Source organism: Argentina silus (genome assembly GCF_951799395.1).
Source record: "Argentina silus genome assembly, chromosome: 9".
In the NCBI taxonomy this organism is placed as follows: Eukaryota; Metazoa; Chordata; class Actinopteri; order Argentiniformes; family Argentinidae; genus Argentina; species Argentina silus.
Window position 1 is genome coordinate 14,330,466 of NC_139663.1, and position 14,885 is coordinate 14,345,350.

Sequence of the window (14,885 nt, forward strand, 5' to 3'; positions counted from 1 at the left end):
CTATGGAGCAGAACCTGGGTCAGACTTTCTCAAGACAGATTATCCCTCCGAGCCGAAGCCTAGCTGTTAGCTATAGGCACTAAGAGACCTCCACTAACACTTATGAATAGTGTATAAAGGGCCAATGAACACAATAGATCTGCAGTGAAGACAAATGTAGCATGCAGCATTTTGTTAAAGATATATATATATATATATTTGTTTTACTTGTAAACACGTGTGTCTCTCTCTGCCTCCAGATCCCAGCATCCCCAACGTCCAGGTGACCAGACTCACCCTCATGTGTGACCAAGCTCCTGGACTAATCACCATGGACCTGGCAGGTAAACACAACCTCTCTCTCTCTCTCTCTCTCTCTCTCTCTATCCCTTCACCTTTGTCAACATCCATCCTCTCCTCTATCCCTGAACCTATCATCTCTCTCTCTCTCTTTCTCTCTATCCCTCTCCCGATCACCCTCCCTCTCATCTCTCTTTCTATCTCTCTCTCTCTCTCCATTTCTCTATACATCTATTACCCCAGTTCTATCCTTCTCTCTCTATCCCCTGGTGTGTGTACATGCTAGTGGGTGTGTCGGCTCCTTGTGTGTGTGTGTGTGTGTGTGTGTGTGTGTGTGTCGCCGTATGTGTTTGCTTACGGGGCACTATTGACATACCCCCAGGGAGAAGGGGACAGAGAGCGGGAGGCAGGGGAGAGGTGGAGATGTGGGTGTGTGTGTGTGTGTGTGTGTGTGTGTGTGTGTGTGTGTGTGTGTGTGTGTGTGTGTGTCAGGGGGTTGCTGTGAATGGTAATAAGGTGTCGACGCCCCTGGCTGCAGAGGAATGATGTCACCCTCTCCAAGGATTCAGAGCAGGAGACGGAGTGGAGGAGGGGATCGATCTGTGTGTGTGTGTGTGTGTGCGTGTGTGTGCGTGTGTGTGTGTGTGTGTGTGTGTGTGTGTCTTCACCTGTGGATGACTTGTGCGCTAGTGTGTGTGTGTCTATGTGTGTGAGTGATGCCTTGTTGTGCCTTTATAGAAGAAGATAGTGGGGTTTACTTAGAAATTGTCAGAGGAACCCCCTCCCTTCACACACACACACACACTCACACACACACACACACACACACACACACACACACACACACACACACACACACACACACACACACACTGCTGCTGAGACTAATGGGAAAGGTCACCTGGTTGCTAGGCGATAGTGGGATCCATCCCAGACTCTTCTCCTTGAGAGAGAGAGAGAGAGAGAGAGAGAGAGAGAGAGAGAGAGAGAGAGGGAGAGAGACAGAGAGAGACAGAGAGAGAGAGAGAGAGAGAGAGAGGGAGAGAGAGAGAGAGAGACAGAGAGAGAGGGAGAGAGACAGAGAGAGAGAGAGAGAGAGAGAGAGAGAGAGGAGGGAGAGAGAGAGAGAGAGAGAGAGAGAGAGAGGGAGAGAGAGACAGAGAGAGAGAGAGAGAGACAGAGAGAGAGAGAGAGGGAGAGAGAGAGAGAGAGAGAGAGAGAGGGAGGAGCTGGTGAGAGATAGAAAGAGGGCAACAAACCGAGAGAAAACATTCAACGTTTGATGCATGCAAAAGCACCGCAGAAACAGATGAGAGCTTGTCATGATAGCTTTTCACATCTCAATACTAGTAATATTAGGATTATTATTATTTAGTACAGAAGCTACATAATGACTGTTCTTTTGACTTTTATATTCCTATGGCACCAAGTGGACATGAAGTAGGAAGTAGGATTCCAGAAGTGACTTGTCACCATGTTGACAGGAAGTGAACGGCCCTGTACAGGAAATGGTTTCTGACATTGGGAGGTTTTTGTATGTAGACGGGCCTTCCGTTATAATCTGGGCCCTGTGCAGCAGTTATTGCGTTGGGGAAGAGGGTGTTTCAGCTGACACTTCCTTTATAAACACGGCTGTCTTCAAACAGGGTAGCAGTGTTGTGATTGTGTTTTCTCTCTCCCTGTTGATTTTAACCAGGGAATCAGATCTCCATTTTGTTTGGATAATTAGTCATAGGTAAAGAAGTCAATGTTGTACAGTTGCTTTATATCAAGAACATTGTAACAAGCCATGCTGAGCCCTTGGACCTTGAGGATATCCTTTTGGCCTAATGGTGGACGCTTCGAGTTCGAATCCTGCCCGAGACAGTAGCACTTAGAATTCAACACAATTCATAAACAATCTGGTACCAAATGGTACAGTACCAGGGGAGGCTGGTGGAGGTAGAAAATGGAGGACGGGCTCATTGTAATAGATGGAATAGAATGAGAAATGGTATCAAACACTCATTACAATGAGCCTGTCCTCCGATTTCTACCTACACCAGCCTCCCCTGGTTCAGTACCTCGTGATGGTGCTAGTTAATAACAGTCCAACAGAAACAAACAAGTCATTCATACAGATTATAACTGTGTTATTACTATCCTGGTTGCCACAGATCTGTTTTGTACTATTTCCAGACTAAAAGCACAAACAGATCTGGGCCGACCAGGCTGTGAATACCGTTATGTGTCATTTCTATGTCAATAACTAGATCATTTCTGTACTGTATTATACTATACCACCGACCTGCCTCCTACAGTACTGCTGCAGAGTGAGGAGTGGGCCCCACACGGCTGTATCGTGATGGGTGGCATCATGTTCCAGCCTGGCAGGCTGCCGTCTTAAATGGAACCTCCATTTGTGGCTGAATGCATTATGGACATCATATACTGTACTAACAGCATGCTGCTCTAAGCAATGACTTGTGATGACGAGGCTAGTCTGTGTGTGTGTGTGTGTGTGTGTGTGTGTGTGTGTGTGTGTGTGTGTGTGTGTGTGTGTGTGCGTGTGTGTGTGTGTGCGTGTGTGTGTGTGTGTGCGAGAGAGAGAGAGAGAGAGAGAGAGCATGCATGCATACACACACACACACACACACACACACACACACACCTGTCGATCATTTACTACCCACTTCCCCTCCATATCTCAACCCATGTCTGTTTTGAACTCTTTACTCTGAGACAGTATATATTGCTTTCTCACTGTACGTCAACATACATACCACTTACCTGTCAGGGGCTAGACTAACTGCTCTCCTGTCTGTGTCTCCACACACACACACACACACACACACACACACACACACACACACACACACACACACACACACACACACACACACACACACACACACGCACCTGTCGATGTAGAGTAACATATCGCTCTTCTGTCTGGTGCCAGACTATTTATGGATATTATTCTTGGGAAGATAAATAACCTGCATAGCTCAACCTTTATTGATTGATACTTCACATACTGGAGGTACGGTAGCCTGTGAGGGACAAATCAGTTGGCTATAACAGTACACTACACTCCCACTACACTGGGAGCCAGGCTGTTGTGAAGGTATAATACAGTATGAAACAGACCTGGACCAAAAATGTATGTCAAATATCTTCAAATCACTGAAAGTATTTGGGGTGTGGTTAATTTAGCTTTAATTTAGTTCATTGCGCTTTTCAAACTACCGGTATTTGATTTCTTCCATTGTATCAGGCAAATGAAATGAAGAGCAGCTCAAGTTGGTAGTCACCAACGTTAACATTACCATGTGAAAAGTAGGTCTCTCTCCTCATGTGACGATCTACACACACACACACACACACACACACACACACACACACACACACACACACACACACACACACACACACACACACACACCCACCCACCCACACACACACACAAATGGTTGACTTTCTGTTCCTCATTCTCACAGCCTGTCTGAACTGTTGTTAAAGCATAGATGTTAACCCATACAGTACTGTAACTGATTAACTGTGTGTGTGTGGGTGTCTGTGTGTGTGTGTGTGTGTGTGTGTGTGTGTGTGCGTGTGTGCATGTCAGTGGTTTTGTAGCTAATTCGTATAGTAGCTTCTTTCACACCAATGCAGTGCTTGCCAACGTCTAGAGACGTTCGAGAATTCTACGGAGGAGCAAGGAGAGATTTGCTAGTAGAAAGAAGAGAGGGATGAAGGAGAGAGAGGGATGAAAGAGAGAGAGAGGGATGATACACCCATGCTGTGCTGGTTCTCTCCGGTGGTAGTATCTTGTGTGTTTTAAGAGAGAAAAGGTAGACAGTTGTGGTGTTGGTGACCCACTTTCTCGTCTCAGACGGTGAGAAACCCTCCCCTGGGGAATCAATGTCTGATCCTGCCCCTACTGCATCTCTCAGGAGAGGAGCCAAGGTGGGGGAGGGGGGGGGCAGAGAGAGAGAGAGAGAGAGGGAGAGGGAGGGAGAGAGAGAGAGAGAGAGAGAGAGAGGTGGGGATTGGGGGTGTGGGTGTGGGTGATGGAGGGAGGGGGGTAGGGGGCGAGAGAGAGAGGTGGGGATAGGAGGGGGAGATGATAAAAGAGGAAGGGGAGGGAGGGAGGGAGGGAGGAAGGAGACAAGAGAGGAGAAAGGAGAGATTTTTCAAATGAGCTCCCCTCAGTTTATGCAAATAGTGGAAACAATCTCAACACACTCACTCTGATCTCCTTCTGAAGTTGACTCTTGTTAGCGTGAGACACTGGTACACTAGGGGAGGCAGGTGGGGACAGATCCAATTGGAGGACTGTGTGTGTGTGTGTGTGTGCGTGCGTGCGTGCGTGCGTGCGTGCGTGCGTGCGTGCGTGCGTGCGTGCGTGCATGCGTGCGTGCGTGCGTGCGTTCTCTTACAACTTCCTCACAATAACACCATCAGGGCCGTATCTCTCCCCGATTTCTCCTCCTCCACTTCCCTCTCTTCCCCCTCTTCCCTCCCTTTAACACCCTCTGTTCTGTTCTCTCCATTTGGCTACAGTATATCTCTCTCCTTTATCACTCCTCCACATCCTTCCCCCTTCCCTCTTCCCTCTCTTCTCTCCATCCATTATAAAGCACTTAGAGTCGATGGCCAAGTACAGAGGGAGATATAACGTGATTATCCAGTGTGTGCTTTCCTGCAGCAGCAGAGAGCAGGAGGCTTTCACGGTGAACCCACTGAACTACAAAACAGTGAATATAGTGAATGCTGGAGTTACATAGAGGACAACATCAGAGACGACATGAATATCGCTGTATGTTTTCACATTCTGACACCACCTAAACACCAGATGCTGTACACTGTATTTGACTGCCACACAACCGGGGTTGGTGGAATTCGTTGTCAGTACAGCATGGTAGGGAGCTTGATATTCATCGACATTTACAGCAATGAAACAAAACAAGACAGATTGGTCAAGTCAGTACAATGAGTGTGCAATTTTCCTAGTGATACTCCCAACAATTACATTGTTGATAATATTAGATTAATATTAGTTTACAATATAAGTAAGAATTTCATTGTACTGTCATACTGTACACTCCCCTGTGTCCCAGTATATATGACAAGAAACTCTGAACTTTGACCTCTAACATGTGTGCCAATGATGTGTCACCTGCAGGTGACCTGGACACTCTGAAGAAGCAGAGCTTCACCTTGAAGGAGGGAGTGGACTACAGGGTCAAGATCCACTTCAAGGTAAGATGGATGATTGATGATTGGATGGATAGATGGAGGGTCCGATGGAGGGAAGGATAGACAGACAGACAGACAGATAGATGGATGGATGGATGGCTGGATAGATGGAGGGTCCGATGGAGGGAAGGATAGACAGACAGACAGACAGATAATGTTGTTGCTGACACTGAAGTTCAGAGGGATGCACGATGAAAGTTCACATCCTCCACTTCCTGTCCCAAGTGCCACATGTACAGTAAACATGCCGAAACGTTCCCAAGCCTCTCGCAAACATCCCCTATAAATAGCCCTAGAAAAATACACCACTGAGGACCACTGAGACTAGAGTGGATGTTTCCGGTTGAAGCTGGAGTTGAGGGGACATTTTAGGTGAATTAAGCATAGATTTGACAGAATGTTGCCTTGAGAAGTCAAGTTCCTGTGAGAACTGAAACGTTGAAGACAGTGCTTGATGATTGTCATTGTGAGTGTATTCAGAACATGGGCAGTTCTAGATTCTCATCCCGTTGATTATGAGACTATTATGACTATGAGAGATACCAGGCTGCCAGGGATGAACTCCTCAAGGTTTTCTCTACAGTGATATAAGAGACGCATTCCCACCCAAAACAGAGGAGAAAACGTCATATAGTCTCTCTCTCCCTCTCTCTCCCACTCTCTCTCTCTCTCTCTCTCTCTCTCACTGCTTTGGGTGTTGGCATCAGTAGGATAGGAGGGCAGTGTGTGTGTGTGTGTGTGTGTGTGTGTGTGTGGGTGTGTGTGTGTGTGTGTGTGTGTGTGTGTGTGTGCGTGTGTGCAGGCATGCGCGAGTGTAGTGAGTGTTGGCATTAGTTCGATAGGAGGGCAGTGCTCGAGGGGCTTGACCCTGAAGGGAAGGAGGATGTGCTGAGAATGACCAAAAACTTCTTCCAACCAGACTCAGCGTCGCGGTGAGGACATCTGGTGGTGGAATGGTGCAACTGCAGCTAGGCCATAAACCTGGAGAAAAAGGGATAGGTTACAGTCAGCTGTTTTGAGAAATTATGCTGTATATTGGCACTATATAATTTGAAAACCAGTAAGATAGCAGTGTGAAAGGGAACATTAAGTATTACTGAAGAGAGTTATTTCATACATCTTAAACCTGATCATATTCTTAGTGCTGATCTCCCTGTATTCTGCTTCTTCCATTAGGTGAACAGAGACATCGTGTCTGGGCTGAAGTACGTTCACCTGACCTACAGAAAAGGACTGAGAGGTAAGGACACTTCTATCCGAATTCAATAACACTAAATCACTACACTGCATTATTTTTATTTAGGCTTTATTTTAACAGGGAGTCTCATTGAGACCAAGGTCTCTTTTACGAGGGAGCCCTGTATACATATAATTTACTACTAATTACTAATTACAAAAATACGACATTATAAAACACAATCAGGAAAAACAGTCACATTTTTCAACAGAGGTCCTCGATTACATTTTTTAATGATACACTTCATGACATCATAATGTAGCCTTTACAGCAGTAAGTTGACTAAAGCATAGACAGTCCAGACAAAGTATATTTATAAAACCTTTTTGGTCATTTTAGAGCTGTGCTGTGTCCTGTCATATATCTAAAACTAAACCTGCATCTGTGCAACTGTTTATCTGAGTCACCTTTCATAGTTTCACAGTTTCCCTGACATACACCTAAAACCTGCTTAGAAACTATGCAACTGAGCATCCATTTTGTGTCTGGCAGTGGACAAGGCTGTGTATCTGAGCCTCCATTCAGTTTTAGCTTCCCCAACATATAACCTAAAACCTGCTTCGAAACTGTGCAACTGAGCGTCCATTTTGTGTCTGCCAGTGGACAAGGCTGTGTACATGGTGGGCAGCTATGGGCCGCGCGTGGAGGAACACGAGTTCATGACCCCGATGGAGGAGGCGCCCAAAGGCATGATGGTCCGGGGGATCTACCACATCAAGTCCTGCTTCACAGACGATGACAAGACGGACCACCTCTCCTGGGAGTGGAACCTGGCTATCAAGAAGGACTGGGACGAATAGAGAGGGTCTGTCCTCCCTCTCACCCCTCTCCCCCTCCCTCCTTTCTCTCTCCCCCACCTGTCTGGCCTCACCCTATCTCTCTCACCCCTCTCCCCCATCCCTGACCCCCACATGAGGGGAACCTGGGCGTCAAGAAGGACTGGGAGGAATAGAGAGGGTCTGGCCTCACCCCCTCCTTCACCCCTCTCTCTTCTCCTCCCCTGTCCCCTTCCTCCCCTTCCCCTTCTCCCCTCTCTCACAGTAGAGAGTGGGGGTCTCTCCTCACACCTTCCTCTCACCCCTGTTCCTCCCCTGAGTAGAGAGGGGCCGCCCCCCTCCCCCCTCCCCTCCAGCCCCACCTGTACAACAGTAGGACAAAAGCAGGAAGTTAGGTCGGTTAGGATCAGTCTAGAACGAGATGAAGAAGGAGTAGACAGACGCAAGGTTTTGAAAGACCTCTAGAAGGAAATTCTTGGAGGGCTTGTACATACAGTCGTTACAGCCATGCATGTGTCTGGTGAACATGCGGTACTTACTCAAGGACAAGAGGAGAGACGGAGGGATATTAGATGGAATGGAGAAAACCAGTGGAGGCTGGTGGAGGTAGAAATTCGGAGGACGGGCTCATTGTAACGCATGGAACGGAAGGAGGAATGGTATCAAACACACAAACACACGTTTGACTGATACCATTCCTCATGGCATCCCATGCATTACAATGAGCCCGTCCTCTGATTTCTACCTCCACCAGCCTCCACTGGAGAAAACACAGATAGGAAGAACCTCAACATACTTTAGTAGCTAAGGAGAAGAGGAAGGATTATAGAGCGATGGATAGAGCAAATAAAGAGACAGGAACAACAGAAACGATATGTACAGTTAATCAAAGGCACACCCGTACAATAGACTGTAGTCACAGAACCTAACAACCAGGGGAGGCTGGTGGAGGTAGAAATCGGAGGACAGGCTCATTGTAAGGCATGGAACGAAATGACGAATTGTATCAAACAAACATGTGTGCGATACCACTCCTCATGCCATTTCATTCATTACAATGAGCCTGTCCGCCGATTTCTACCTCCACCTACCTCCCCTGCTAACAAAATGTCATAAACCAGATTGGATTCTTCCCATATTTCTCAGGCTAGCCCCTGTTTATAGCCGCTGTTTGTTAGAATAGACTACCTATTAGGAACTATTGTGTGTGTCTGTGTTGTCATTCAACACCAATTACAGTGACACCCTTTACCCCCGCATATGTGATATGCGCATATGTGGATTTTTTTCCTCTCTTTTTTTTTTTTTTTTTATAATCATATAAATATTATGAAAAAATAGTATTATTTTACAGGAAATATGGGTGACAGTGCTAGAAAGTTATCTGAAACAGTTTGTATCGTTAGTTGTTTTTTTTACTCATGATTTCATATTTGCAAGGAAAAAAAAAGAATCTTGAAAAAAAAAGCTTGATTTCCATCATTTATTATTCCTTTGCACATTTGATTTCTCCATATAGATAGGCAATTCATAATGATCATGTATCAACTTTAACATCCTTCAGTCCCATATCGCAGTAAACATGTAAACTCTGTGAGGAAGCCTAGTGTCCAGCACATGAATACCAGACTGTGATTGGATGAATGTAGAAGTTGCATGTTCTATAGTATTTGATACTTTGTACGTACTGTGGAAGCAAATTACTCCTCTGTCATCTCCCGTCTCATTTAGAAGAATGCCATAGACATAGAGTACAGGGTCAGGTTCCCGGACACAGATTAAGCATAATCCTAATCCATCCAAAGCATCTTCCAGATTCTCCATTGAAAGCTTGATTTAGTCTTGGACTAGTCTTAATCTGTGTCTGGGAATAGGCCCAAAGAGTTCAGTGAACTGGATTTGAGATTTAGAATCTTACTGCGCATCATTTTGGCACCGAAGTTTCCATGACAATGACATCCTAGCAACAATGCTGATTAGAATGTTCTTCTACATTCTGATGGAATGTTTGGAGACAAGATGGAGGATGGTTTGCTGGGTTCTGTCCATCTGTGGCTCTGTGTCAGTTCATATTATGTACAGTACAGTAAATGGCATTAAAGGCATCGTCTTTGGTCCAGCTCCAAAACAAACTATAGGAAACTGAAATAAAACGTACTATTGGACTCAGACCTTTGTCGAAATAGTATTTCCATTGTTTTCAAAAACTTTTAGCATTTGCTTGAGTCTGCCATTGATTCCATTGTGCCAGGCAAACTCAATCAAACACAGAAAAGTATTTCAAAAGATTTCAAATACTATTCGATCCCAGGTATGCTTGGACTATCTACTTTGAGGAAGTGTAATTCGAGTGGATAATGGTGCAAACATTGTTAACTGAACAAAATACAGGATTTAATCAATTTAGTCCCCCCAGGTCCCCTTAAAGTCAGGCCGTCCCTACTGTTGTGTAAAGTATTTGGATATGATATTGTCAGTGTTGCAGAATAAGATATTGAAATGCCATTCAAAATGGCCGTGAACCAAGAATAACTGTAATGTCGGCTTGTTGAGTGTTGCATGGTACCACATTCTCTTTCCCTCCTTTTTTTTTTTTTTTTACTATTAAACTGTAAATTGTGATTTAAAGAAGAAAATGACACAATATGCAGATTTAGATGGTTGCCAGGATACTGCAGATATTTACAGGGATTTTTTAAAGGCACAGTCTGATCAAAATTGCTTTGTTATCTGTGTTTGGAGTTTCGGCACATGCCCGGATTGGTGGTAAACAATTGCTGCATCTTAAAATGTTTGTGTCAAATCTATTCAAGCATCCTGTATCTTTTAATAAAGGTGATTTAATCAACAGCCCTCTTGTCTGAAGAGTGAAGTCTTTGTCCTGTGTTTTTAGATTGTACTGCTTTGGTGTGTAATTCATGTTAATGCTGGTGTCAGATGAGGTTCTGGAGCGCTGTGAACCTAACAAAGCTTCTCATGGATCCGTATCCAGGATTTCTCATGGATCCGTATCCAGGATTTCTCATGGATCCGTATCCAGGATTTCTCATGGATCCTTTCACTGTTGAAGAAAACGTACAGATGCAGATAAGTGAATAGTATTAATGGTGTATCACATTGAATAGTATTCAGTATGATATACACCATTAAATAATTGTAATCGATAAGTACAATTTGTAGTAAAAACAAAAACAAAAAAAAAGGTCTATATCAGTGGTTACATTGTGTTAAAGAATACTTACTACAGGGATTATGCTCCTGGCTCCAGTTTCTCCTGAGTGGCACTGGTGTTGATAGATCTCCACTGTTGATCTCATAATGTCTGCCTCTGTTTCCTGCCACCATCTCCTCTATCTTCTCCAGCAGCTCTGTGACCTCAGTGCCATCACCCCTGTTCTCATTGTTGAGGACATGATACCTGTTCCCACATTTCTCATCAAGCCGCTGGAGGGCCCCTTCATTCTCAATGTGCTGCTCAATGGTTGTGTCTCCCATAAGTGAACAGCACTACAGTGTGACTCCAGACTCTCTCACTATCCTCTACAGATACTTTCTCCTCATCTCTCAATAATAAGTCTACCTGTAGGACCAGGATTAATGCATGAGGTCCTGGAGGGCACAGAGACACACTGAGAACAATCTTCTGTTTAACCAGCTCAGGAGTGTACTCTGGAATGTCGATCACAGTAAGCTGCCTCCCTGCTACTTCTCCCTGTCTTTTCACACACTGAGTAGTTCTCCCTCCTAACCCAAACTCCTCTCTGTCTGGGATGGTGTTTCCTGCTGAACTCAACCCAACATATGTATCCCTCAGCAGCACAATCCTCAGCTTCTGGTTGGTTTCTGTCAATGGAAATTGGAAAGTGTTTTTTTCGCTTGTATGACGCAATGACGGAAATGTTGGATATACTGTCCTGTAGAGTATTGGTCACATTCAACACATGATTTAAGATTTATCGATTGTGGTAGTTATAGGTACTGTGTATGGAAAGCTTTCTGATTGTGTACTTACTTTTGGGCCATCATGTATCTGATTGTGTACTTACTTTAAAACCCAGCTCCCGGTGTGTAAATTAATGTCAATTACCACGGATGGTGGGCCGCTCGAATGGATTTATTGCCAAGTGCAGGCAGGACGATGCCTTCCCCGACTTCCTTAATTACCACTTCATAATACACCAACAAGCATTGTGTGCTAAAATGCTAAACATGAAAGAGATAATGGATGTGGCAACGAAAATCGCCTGTTCTATTCGAGCGAGACCTCTACAAAGACGACTGTTCCGTGCACATCTGGAGGAGGCGGACTGCAACTACTCTGACATACTGCTACACACTGAAAATTCCTGCAGAGATTTCGAGAACTCTGTCCGGAGATAAAGGACTTTCTCCTTGACAATGCAGAATATACGCAACTTAATGACAGTAAGTGGCTGCTAGACTTGGCATTTTTATCTGATCTGACCAGGATGCTGAATGACCTTAATTTAGAGCTGCAAGGAAAATAAAAAAACGTGGTCAATATGATCAGCTCAGTTAATGCTTTCAAACGAAAAATGCAACATATGCTAGCTACCAGCAGCTACTGTCCGGACTATGCAACCCTGGCTGACTCCATTCAGTGCAAGTCTCCATTCAGAGTAAGGTATGTACTCAATGTATATATATATATATATATATATATATATATATATATATATATATGACTTCTGATGTCTACTTGCAATTGATCCTTTTTTCCTTTTCATTAAAATGTGCTGAATAAATTTAAATGCTTTTTAGTGCTTCCTGGTAAATGTGGATTATATCTTAAAGGCACAATCTGGGATTTTCTGGGATCTGGGATAATGCTGTTCAATAATCATTTAAATTCCTGATATGTATATATATACATATATATACATATATACATATATTACTCCCTCTATCCCTTAACCTGTTTTCTCATGGAATATTTTGGTTAAATATTATAAATAAATTGGTTTTCAGAACTCACTCTTGGCCTCTTTGTCCTGTCTTACTTGTTATGTTCTGTCTTTATTTGCTATAGAAATTGACCATAGGTTCATTAGACAGTGTTCCTAGAGATGATTGCTCATTTCTCTCACATCAAACTCTCACACACACACACAGGCGACACAATTTGGGACAACTATTCCAATCCAGTCTAGCCCTGGACTACAATCATAACCAAAGGAATATTAATCTGTCCTCTTCAATACACATCATGTATGTACTGTAGGCTTCCCTCTATCAGTCAAGACAATGCATAACCTGTTGACTTTGTTACCACAGTAGATATCACTTAGACACACACCTAAGACACACACTTTTTCCAGGTATGGAAAGTGACCACCATGAGAAGGTTAAATAAAGTAGCAGAAGTCAAACAAACACCTGGTTCACCTGGCCTTATCACCTGTAGATGCCACCTGTGGCCTTCCCATGACTTCCACTAAAACCACTGCTGGCTAATACTATGGGTAGAACTAGCAAGCCATACCCAAACATGTACATTAGGTCTATATGAGGTCATACAGTGTCTTCAGTATAAGCTGTGTCCTAGACTGTAGTAGTTTATGCCATCATGAGGTCATGAGGGGGTCAAAGTTCAATGATATCTGGCAAAGACAAGGAGAGGAGGTCAGTTGTGGTCACCCATACTCCTGTATTGAATGTCCCTGATATAGAGGTATTACATAAACGTTACATAAAACTTTTATTACATAAAAGTTGTTTTACTCAAGGACTGCAATTTATGTTGATATTTAATTATTATCGCACTTAGAATTTGATTGGATCTACACATTTGTGATTCTGAGAATATTTTTGCACTAACTTTAATGGACCAGGTGTTGTTGCTCCTTACTTGGGTGGGACATATCAGAATGTTTTCCAATATTGTAGTTGGAGGTTTGTTTATTTTGGTTCTATTTCTGCTACTCTTTTATCACCTGCAAGCCCCCCCCCCCCCCCAACCTCCTGCTTGGCTGCTCGTTAGCCTACAGGTAAATAAAACCCCAGTGGACAGCCCCACAGTGCATCTGTGTCTCAGGGAGATCAGTCAAGCTCGTCCGGTCTAACAGGACGCATAAAGACCACTGTACTCTCTCCACACAAAAGGCCTTGTCCCTCTCTCTCTACAGACTCTCTGCATACCGACGCAGACTGATCTAAGAGAAGCAGGTAAATAACTCTTTGTCTCTGTCTCTGTCTCTATCTCTGTCTCTGTCTCTGTCTCTGTCTCTGTCTCTGTCTCTGTCTCTGTCTCTTTCTCTCTCTCTCTCTCTACAGACTGCATACCGACACAGACTGAATTAAGAGAAGCAGATAGATATCTGTCTCTCTCTCTCTCTTTCTCTCTTTGTCTTTCTCTCTCTCTCTCTCTCTCTTCTGTACTTTCTCCTCTTTGGCACAATATGTGACCAGCCAAGCTAAACCTTGTCTTATCGAAATCAGAAGAAGGCAGCCTGAAATATGGGTAATGATTTGAAAAAAAAACTGTTGCTTAGTTCAATAAAAGTGCAATAAAAGAGGAAGTCTACCTTATCTTACACTTAATGTTGCCTCTGAATGGATGTAACATTGGTGTCTTATCAGGAGACCAGTAATTATAATTCTCAATGCAGAGGGTTAGGGCACCACGATAGAGGTCAGGACGAGAGATTACTGTATATACACAACTCTGTTGTTATCCGAGCGTGTCTACTTTCTGATTCACCTTGCATGTGAGTGGGGGCGAGTTGGTCACTAGAGGGAGATAAAGGATAAAGGTTGCTATTCCTCCAGTTTAAACCATATCTACACGTAAGTCTGTTGGGAACACAGAAAGATAGAGGACGGTGTAGTTTTCTATTATCAGACAATGCTGCGGAATACTCATCTATAGAGAGAAGTCTCATGTTTAATCATTGTCAATATGTACAAAAAATAAAATAAAATAATTCTCTAATAAAATGTATAATCTAAAAGTATGAAGAAATCGTTGTTATTGCAGCAGTTAAACTTGAGTTGTAAAACTGTCTGGCGGGTCATGGAGAGTTGGTAGATTTCCAGCCAGTTGCTGAGAGTGCAAGTGCAGTTACCCACTTTCACATTCATAGACAGTGTGAGAGAGACTAGGAGAGGAGGCTTAAGACTACGGAGATGTTTAAATTTCAGTTACATTTATTTAATCTTGGTACATCAGAACATACATAAAATATGTCACAAAATATTAGAAAGACAGGTTAAAATATATACTCTGTGGACACCAGGGGAGGGTGGTGGTGGTGGTAGAAATTGGAGGGCGAGCTCACACGTGTTTGATACCATTCCTCATTCCGTTCCATGCATTACAATGAGCCTGTCCT

The 14,885-nt window shown here is 43.8% G+C and overlaps 1 protein-coding gene across 1 annotated transcript in view; it reads left to right on the top strand.

Annotated features, from left to right (window-relative positions):
• Positions 1–10,386, top strand: part of arhgdig (Rho GDP dissociation inhibitor (GDI) gamma) — a 22,418-nt gene extending 12,032 nt beyond the window's left edge. Inside the window, exons 3-6 of the mRNA XM_083677940.1 lie at positions 240–323; positions 5,447–5,523; positions 6,697–6,760; positions 7,358–10,386. Of these exons, the coding sequence (XP_083534066.1) occupies positions 240–323; positions 5,447–5,523; positions 6,697–6,760; positions 7,358–7,557 (425 nt within the window). The 3' untranslated portion in view covers positions 7,558–10,386. The remainder of the gene's footprint in view (positions 1–239; positions 324–5,446; positions 5,524–6,696; positions 6,761–7,357) is intronic.
• Positions 10,387–14,885: the final 4,499 nt, after the last annotated feature.